This window comes from Lactuca sativa, chromosome 7 (assembly GCF_002870075.4).
Source record: "Lactuca sativa cultivar Salinas chromosome 7, Lsat_Salinas_v11, whole genome shotgun sequence".
Classification (NCBI taxonomy): Eukaryota; Viridiplantae; Streptophyta; class Magnoliopsida; order Asterales; family Asteraceae; genus Lactuca; species Lactuca sativa.
Window position 1 is genome coordinate 14,991,765 of NC_056629.2, and position 10,291 is coordinate 15,002,055.

General features: G+C 33.3%; 1 protein-coding gene across 1 annotated transcript; it reads right to left on the reverse strand.

Moving 5' to 3' along the window:
- Positions 1-4,641: 4,641 nt before the first annotated feature.
- LOC111905985 (protein DETOXIFICATION 24) lies at positions 4,642-9,998 on the reverse strand. Its single transcript, XM_023901719.3, has 9 exons — positions 9,695-9,998; positions 6,829-7,092; positions 6,167-6,708; positions 5,979-6,065; positions 5,809-5,865; positions 5,282-5,520; positions 5,051-5,169; positions 4,900-4,986; positions 4,642-4,816 (listed from the first exon to the last, which is right to left on the reverse strand). The coding sequence occupies exons 2-9, from the start codon at positions 7,075-7,077 to the stop codon at positions 4,739-4,741; spliced, it is 1,458 nt and encodes a 485-aa protein (XP_023757487.1). The 5' UTR covers positions 7,078-7,092; positions 9,695-9,998; the 3' UTR covers positions 4,642-4,738.
- Positions 9,999-10,291: the final 293 nt, after the last annotated feature.

Sequence of the window (10,291 nt, forward strand, 5' to 3'; positions counted from 1 at the left end):
GCGCATACCCGTTTGAATCACCCACATCAGGTGAGTTCATACCCCGTAATGAATCTTTTAACTATTTTAACTATTTTAAGGGGGGAGTACAAGTTGAACACGGTGATAATTGTGTAAATGTTTGTTATAAACATCTTTCAAAAGGTTACTTATGTCATTTATAAGTTGTCAATACATTCCAAAACTCTTTTAAAGGTTACGTTACTTTATAGTTATACAAAACTCCGTTTTTAAAGTATAAGCATAACTTGGTAGATAAATAAGTCTTTTCAGTAACAGTCCAGGTAGAACATTAGTAAACTATTATAGGTATAGTTTTGGAGAATGCTATTCATTACTTCTAGTACAATGAAGCACACAAAGAGTCAGTTCAGTTCACGATTCTATACTAATGGTATACGTTTACATAAATACGTTTACATAGATACGCTTACATGGAATACATTTACATAAGTACAATAACAATACACAGTAACAGAACAAAACATAATAAGGTGATATATCATGGAACAAGTTCAAGATCTAACTATACCAATGAATCACATCTGCATTAGTGATAGTTATATTGGGTATACATGATCATAGTAATGTGGATGTTCGCGGCTTGCACTCATGCAGGGGTCGCGTGTAGTTCCTAGAATCTCTTGATAAGGGAGCGTCTAGCATAGGATCTAGCCATCACATTATGCCTTAACCCTCAATTAAGGCAAAATAGTACTAAAATTAGTCACTTATTACAAATACTACTGTACTTACACTGTCAATACGACAATTACAGAAGGATATAAAATTCCAGTTTCAATATTATTAATACCTTTACCATGTGTCATATTCACACAATCGACGAGGTAGGTTAGATTTAATTAATAATAGTTGTACAGTCGGGTCTTGGTAGAAGACTACTTTCAAAACAGTCGAGTCTTGGTAGAAGGCTACTTTTAAAAGATAGGATCATAATGCTAATCTTATGATTCCTTAATGTATACACTATAGGATACATATATACTAATAGATTCCGACAACTAATAGGATGTGTGCCTTCGCTTCATTTCCTGTTCTCGTTGGCTTGTGGTCTTGCACCGAGTTCCCCCAATCTATTATCTACCCGAATCTATATATATATTTATGATTAGTATACATTAAGTCATCATAAGGGTATCAAGTATGGATCAGGTTATAGGACACAGAGTCGAAGCACAGTTTTTCTAGTACAAAACACACTTTTCAAAGTCAGTACTTTTGGTATACAAAATTAGTGATTTCCCAGATAAGGGCTTAATCCATTTTATTAAGCCAGTACAGTTTTAGAGACTTTAGGTGAGTTAACTCTATAACACTTAGTTTATACACCATGTTTATACATAAAACTAATATCCAATAGATAGCTAAATGTGTGTTTTCCCCCGACGTCCTGTTCTCGTTGGATTGTGGGCTTAGGGCAGATTCGCCCAATTAATTATCTACCCGATATCAAATTATATATAGCAGTATAAACAAAGCTATTATAAAAGTAATCACCGTAGTCATTATTTTACTATAAGAAATATAGGTTTTCTTAAAAGAACTCTCCATTTGATATAAAGGAACCATTACAAATAACTCCATGAGTAACAAGTGAATACACCAAGGTTATATATGACAATGATCTAACAACCAATGGAATGTGTGCTATCCGCCTTACTTGCTATTCCCCGTTGGGTTGTGAGTTTAGGGCAGATGCGCACAATCGATTGTTTATTTACTCTAAGTATATATAACTCTTACCCACTTAGTACGCATAGAAAGGCTTGTAGTGTCATTTTACTTAACTTTCATTCAAATAGGAAATATAGGATTTTCTAGAGGAACAGGCAAACTTTTCAAAACAGAACTTACAGCTTACATCACTTTTACATATACATTTTCAACAACACTTTACAGCTTACTCATATCACTAAAATCTTATGAACTCACCAGCTTAATTGTTGATCAACTCTTTCAAATAACTTGTATTCTCAGGAGACTATTAGACATGTGCTCGTGCTGGGACTTCAGAAGATGGAGCATTATAGCTTCAAGTCTTATTTTGTTATTTGTTAATGACTTCTATGTTTTGTGAACACATACATTGTAAACACTTTCTTTCTAAATGAAATGGTTGTTCATTACTTGCTTACCATATACATATCTCGTGATACTTGACATGGCGTCCTCCACCCCCGAACGTTTCCGCCATTCCGGTTTTAGGGTGTGACAGTTAAGAGATGCATTCGATTATGAAAGGTGTTTACAAAGAAAGATCTAGATCTAAATCTACATAATTAACACACTATAACACTCTCAATGTTACATCTCTCAAGCACGCTTCTACATGTGGTATGAACCCACCTTATATAGAGGTGTTTACATCTCTATCTCCCCCCTCTATCTATCTATCTATCTATCTATCTCTATCTCTCATGTCATAAGGCTACTTTACCATATGCAAGTGGGTCTAAAAAAGTCAAACCATTTACAAAGTCATACATGGATAACTTTGTACCCAGCATTCTCCCCCTCAAAGTTAGGAATGGATGACCCACTTCAAATCTTCAAAACTCGAGCAACTTCACGAATCGAGCCTCAAACGTGACACATGTAGAGATGAAAATCAAATCTTCAATTCTTCCATGACTTTTCAATTTCAACCTCAAGACATGCTCAAGTGACTCAATACTACCAAAATGGATGGGAGAAAACCCTACAAACACCCTAACCCAAAATCTCATAAGGAAATGATCAAGTTAGCATCTTTTTACCTCCAACTGAAGCAAACTCCTGAAAAACCTCTAGATCTAAAAGCCTCCTTGTGATCCAAGCTTGATGCTCTCTTCTTCTCTTCCAATGTATCACAAAAACACTTAAATCTTAGCCCTCTTTCTCTCCTAGCTCACTATGTCCGATTAAGGTTCCATACAGGGGAGTTGAGTGGCTGGTGAGGCGGTAATGACGACTTAAGGCCCATTTAGTCATTGAACTTTTTTAGAGGGAAACAAACTTTCGATTTTGTTCATTTTTAGTCACTAAACTTTTTTCGTTATCTATTTGCCACTGAACTATTGAAACTGTTTACATTTTACCCTTATGACCGGTTGTTACCGGTCATAAGGGTAAAATGTGAACAGTTTCAATAGTTCAGTGGCAAATATATAACGAAAAAAAATTAGTGACTAAATGTGAACAAAATCGAAAGTTCGTTACCCTTTCAAGTCATTATCCCTTGTTTCTTTTTTTAATCTAATTTTAAATGAATTGGGCTATATTTTTAATAGTACAGTAGTACTATGACGGGATAATGACTTAAAAGGGTAATATATTATTTGATTTGTACACATTTAGTCACTGACTTTTTTTTCGTTCACATTTACCCCTTCAACTTGTTAAACTGTACACATTTAGTCCTTATGACCGGCTACTCCAGGTTAGCCGATAAAAATGACTTAATAGGGTAATATATTTCTCATTTTGTACACATTTAGTCCTTAATATTTTTGTACACATTTAGCCCTTAATATATTTTTTTTGTTACAAAATAAGTCATTTTTATTTTTGTACTCATTCATTATTTATGCATGATTTCTTTAGTTTTTTCTCGCGATATCTTACGTGGGATAGTCATATAGTGGTAAGTTAGGTTGAGGTGATCTTGTTATATGTTGTAGGCCAAGATACCCAGTGCGGGTCGACTGTAAGCCGTAGGCACAGATGCTCAAGAAAAGCGGTTGGGTTAAGGCGGCATGCCGACAAACCCTGGGTATTCCAGTCTGATGATTGATTGGACATATTGCATGTTGGCATTCCAGTCTGAGGACTGACTAGGCCAAGGTATTCCAATCCGACGAGTGTTGGTCCGTTATGCATGATAATACGTGTGTTGTATCAAGTATTTTAGGGGAAAATCACTAAACTTTGTGCTTACCCAGTTGTTTATGTTTTAGGGGAAACTCACTAAACGATGTGTGTTCTTAAACAAAAATCATGTTTTGATATGATTCGTGTTCCATTTGTGAAAATGAAACGTTACACATAAACATCAACAACCCTACACACTTCATCAATGATTGTCCCATATTCATAAGTATTGAATGAGTACAAAAACAAAATTGACTTATTTTGAAATAATATATATATATATATATATATATATATATATATATATATATATATATATATATATATATATATATATATATATATATATATATATATATATATATATTAAGGACTAAATGTGTACAAAATGAGAAATATATTACCCTATTAAGTCATTTTCCTAGCTAACCTGGAGTAACCGGTCATAAGGACTGAATGTGTACAGTTTAACAAGTTGAATGGGTAAATATGGACGAAAAAAAAACTCAGTGACTAAATGTAAATAAATCGAAAAATATATTACCCTTTTAAGTGATTATCCCTACTATGACATTAGTTTTTAGAAGATATATAATTGGTGTGCAAATCGTTGGGCCCAAGTCTTGATTAAAAACAAAGAATGCGATTGTTTCTTTTTTTAATCTAATTTTAATACATTGGGCTATATTTTTAATAGTACTATTTAAAATGAATTCTTTCAATTCTTGATTTATATTTTTAAAGCAAATAAATGAAAGCACTGGATCATGATGAGACAAATAACCGATTCATTTAATACACCTACACCTACTAGAGAATCAAGTTACATTAGTACATTTAATACCAAAAAATTTAAACTAAACTTTTTCTAACGAATTTGCTCCTGATTATCATTATCAGACGCCTTCACGTAAAATCGATTTAGCCTCTCCGAAGCCCTCTTAACCTACAATGTATACCCAAATTAAAGCTTTTATTTAATGCCAATAAAAAAACACCAAGAAATTGAGATTTTTTTTATTAAATTACCTGATCATCCCAATCGGTTGTCCATGCCATATACACAAGCGCAAGTGTTTGTGTGACAACACCACCGATCATTCCAATCCATATACCCTGCTCACATACCCAATCATAAATTGTCATATTTGGGAAAAACTAAAAAATCTTGTTTGTATACCTTTACTTGGAGGTTAGTCATGTAACCAAGCAAAGCTCCCATTGGAATACCAATCAGATAGAAGCAAACAAGGTTCACTATCGCTACTGTGCCCTGCATTCCCGCTCCAACCGCCACCCCTAAAAACAAAAATAATTCATATCACCAAAAAGGTTATTCTTCCCTCTAGCAGCATCATGTCAAAGTATAAGGTTGACTTTTGAAAAGTAGAAAAGTGATTTAATTAATTACCTGAGAGAACGGGGTAAATGCTGTTGAGTAAAACCGAGAAAGAAAGAAGCAAAGAAAGGTCTGATACTGTATCAGCGACTCTTACATCGTCTGTAAACAAGTAGGCCAGTTTTTTTCTGAAAATTAAGCAAACAACAAAGAAAAAGACTCCGATTGCAATTGAAGTGCCCAACAAGACTTTAATCGAGAACTTTGCTGCTTTCGCATTTCCTCTCCCTAATTCATTTGCAACACGGACACTGCATATTCAATGTTCATCCGTTACACATGTTTAACGTAGAAAGAAAAAGAAAACATATGGATTTTAAGGAGCATGTTGTATTGTGTTTGGCATTAATTCATTAGTTTAATTAAACTGAGACTGGTCTCAACTCTCAATAAACACAAAAAAATTACAACTGATCAGATCTTGATTTCTTGTCTATGTAAAAGACATAAATACCCTTGGCATCTTTATCATCAAAAATAGCCCTAGAAAACACAATCTTAATGAACTTTATGAATGATTTAATGTGTTACATACATACCATGCAGCACCTAAGAAACCGAGGCTGATCATGAACTCCCACGCATTAATGTTCAGGCTGCAAAATTTCAACACGTTAACAAATTTCTAAGAAAATAAAGAATTGAAACACATATCAAAGAAAAATATAATTAAAGAAAATATCAAAAATGAAAACAACAATTTTGATACCATATCGAGAACGCAGATATCGCGACTTCCGCATTTGCCATGTACCCCGCAAGCAAGACTAGCACAGCATTGTACCATAACTCCAAGCTAAAAAATACAAAAATAAAAGAGTCACTTAGTTTCATTGACAAAAAAAAACACACATTTTTTCAGAAGCCATAGAAAAGACAAGGTTGTTCCTGATTTACCAGACCATAACACCGGAAGATATCGAGAGCTTCACAACAGGTAACAGATCCTTAAAAGCAGCCGATGTAAACCCCCTCCAAGAATACGGACACCAACCACCAAATATATAAACAAACTCTCCCATCACAAGAAACCACGACGACATAGACAAAGCAATCATGGCCCCACCAACCCCAAGGTTCAACTTATACACAAACAGCAACGACAACGGGATATGAATCCCGAATTGAAAAATCGAAAGCCATGCAATCACCATGTTCTTCAACTGTGCTTGAAGGTACATTTGTATTGTGAGGCTAAACACGAAATTGTAAACGAAAGGGATGAACCATAGAGAAATGTATCCACCACTGTTTGATACGGATTCGTCTTCGCCTAAAATTTTGAAGATTTGTGTCGCGAAGATGAAGATCGGGAGGAGGACGGTTAGAGAGATTAAATCAACGATCCAGGATCGTTGTAAGTAGATGCCCATCATATGGTGTTGACCAGCTCCAAAGGCTTGACCACACAGAGTTTCGGTTGCACTCGACATTCCTAACTGCAGATACATGGAATGGAATGATTACAGAACAGAACACTGAGAACAGGCTGTAATGCATTTGTCGAAATTTAACGAAAACATATAATTTACTAAAAAATAACTAAATAACAAACTTACAAGAATTCCATTGACGAATCGGACACTAAGTGTTTGGACAAGGGCATAACCGGCAAGATCTAAGTCGCTGATGTGGCCTATGAATGATTGTGTGACAACAATCGTTCCAAATGCGCAAACTCTTGATATGACACCTGGCAATGCAACCCTCCAAATCTTTCGGGATTCATCCCATATTCTTCCTTTCAAGTCACCTTCTTCTTCTTCTTCATCACGTCTAAGTAGTTTTGCTTGAATATCATGATTCATGGTTGTTGAAATCAACTACAAAAGTATTACACTATTTGAGTTCTATCCATCTTACGATGAAAATTTACTACCATATAAATAAATATGTTACGCAACAAGCTTTTTTTTTTATCAACAACTGATTTTTTTCTCTAGCCTCTAGTTATATTGGTTTCATTTTAATAACTATGGAAGTACTTACTGGCTCATGCTAAGTTATACTTATATGTGTAATTTTATGCACACGTGCTTCTTTTAATTTGTTAAAACCCATGTACCCAAATTATATATTTTACAAGGTTACCATTTCTTAATAATCAAAATTTAAAACATACATATTTAGTAATCAAACATCATTGCTGAGTTATCAATGCATTATATTTTTAACTTTAATTTAATCATGAATTGAATATTTTTTTTTAAATAATAAATTAATCTAATAAGTAAATATAATAATATAGTATTATATATATTTAGTTTGTAATGAGGCCTCACCTATAATAATATGACCTTTCAAAATGACTTTTTAATCTAGAAAGTGTTGTAACTATTAACAACTAAGGTACATATCCTTTCATAACATAACAGTAGTGTACTATTTTAAAAGAATCTTGCTTTTTCAAATTAAAATTAAACATGAGTAACCAAATCACTATAAAGACAACCCACCTGTAAAATATCATTCCCAAATTTGGCTAAAAAAATTCTAGTGTCTGAATTTTTTTGTCATGCCAATTACTTGTCCATATCATATTGATCATGTGTGTGCTTGTCAAAAGACTTCAGAAAATAAATATATGTCTGTCAAATTTGTTTGCACTATCAAATTGGCTAATATATCTAAAATTATATACTTATTCCCATAGTATCTTCTAGTAAATGACAAATTACTAACCCCAAAATATTCAACAGAAAAGAACAAAAAATTATCATTGGTCAAAGCAGGTCATTGACGAGTAGCACTATCCAGGAAAAGATGCAAGAAAAGACATGACGATAATAGCAACACATCGATACTACATCATAATGACTATAATGCCCATCATGGCATCATCACAGTTACTTTTCGTATTGGTTCATTTTATAAAACTAGTGAAATAAGAGTTATTTGATTTTAGATGATGTGTGGTAACAAAAATGAAATAAGTCTTTTTTCTAGAAAGAAACCAATAAATAAAAGGTAAATAGAAACAGTCGCAAAATAGATAAATATTATGAAAAAAATGTCTAAAAGATATATTGTGCTCAATAACAAAGAACACTTTGTTCCTTGTAAAGTTAAATTCATAAACGCGTCATTCAAGTCTTTAGGATGGAAGGCTAAAATTCATATAAATCCAATTTTCTTAATATGTGAATACTAAAATATCATAATTGAATTCCTTCTAGTATTTTAAATAAATAAAGTGAACTTTTTATGATATGATAGGACAAAAACATCCCAAAAAGTTATTTTAAAACTTTTTCAGTTTTGTGCCTAAAAAGTTGGTCAGATGTATAGCTAGCATGTACTCCGTATGTGTAAAGATTATAAAATAATATAACATTAAAAAGAAAACAAAAAAGAATATTCAGAATGGAAAGGGACTTTACAGCTTAATAAAACTAAAAGGTCTCATCCCTTTCAGTTCTTACTATAGACGTGATCTAGATTCCACCAATTAAAGAAATAAATAAATAAATAATTCAACTTAGATTCTGTTTATTAATTATTCACACAATTCAGGTTTTAAAATAATTAAAATAAAAAAAAGTCACCTATTATATATTATTTTAGCGATCAAACATTGAACTGTCAAATTCAGATACCTTGTATAACAAAGACAAAATTCCTTACAAAACTAAATTCAATAAGATTTTGTGACCACAGATAGCAAATTTTTTAATCAAGAATATAGTTTAAAAATAAAAAACATCACGGAAGCAGTTTTTATTTATGCAAAAGTTGACACGTGCTAAACTTTTAAGCTGGATAGTCATACTGGGCAAGTGCACGTGTTTAGTGCAGTTGTAAACCACCTTCTAGTCATCATCTTTGTTTTCTCTGTTTCAGAAATCAAAAACCACACACACAGAATACCGATTTCCACAAAAGTTAAACTAGGGAACAAGAAGCACATCAGTGCTTGTACTCTATGCAACTTTGGTTGTACACCGAATAACCACAAGGTACAAGTCATCGAAATTCCGAATTCAGTCAAGCTCAATAAACAGTGTTGTCGACTTATCAATTATCATCACATAAACTGCGAATGCTCTGTTCGCAATACACGCACACAGCATATGTGTTTGCTAAACGGTGAAGAACGTCGACTCGTTAAAGGTGCAGGTGTAAAAATGAACACATAGTTCGAGTGATTTAGAAGGTGAAGAACGTCGAATAGATAAACGAGCAGGTTCAAAAACTAGCAATCATTATAATCTAATAAAATAGTGATAATGCTACCTCTCAATAACATAGCATTCGAGTGATGTAGACGATTAATAGCATCGATTTGTTAAACATGAAGGTGTGAGAAATCTGTTCTAAAATCAGATGAAGGTTCGAGGTTCAAAGCCAGAATCAATCGACAATAAAGCTCAAATCAAATTAAAATCAGCACGTATATTACGCAGATAGGACCAAAGAGAGACTTACATAATACCGTAAATTATGCTTCCGATTAGTTGAGGTAGCCGATGATTACGCCGTGAAGATAAGGTTGGAAATTGAGTTGACAGAGGAAGTGGTGGTGGCGCTCGACGGTGTTGGGCGTTCAGTCATCCGGAAATGAGTGAAAATTTTGGTATTTATTGAATTTGACAGGTGGGGGAGGATGGATAAAAGGGTGTGATCATATACATACCTACCAAAGGCCAAAAGCAATGGCCACCTTCATTTCGTACATTGGGCTCTTGAGAGCATGGGCCCCACTCTTGAAATTATTTTTTTACTGTAATTCAAGATCCATTTGAAAAAAAAAGAAAACTGTAATGATTGTTTTATCAAAATTTGGTGAAATGTATACAGTAAAAGATTTTACATCCATAATTTAAATGAAATACTGACATGTAACATGGAATCCTGTAAAGGTGTATATATTCTATGTTCACGTCAATATGATAGCTACTTTTTGTTACAAAAGAGGACATATTTATTTATTGCACTTGGCATAGGCTAATAATTGTCCACGTACTCTATTTATATAATAATGTTTCAGGGCATCTTCAACCACTACTAGCATATCATAAAAGT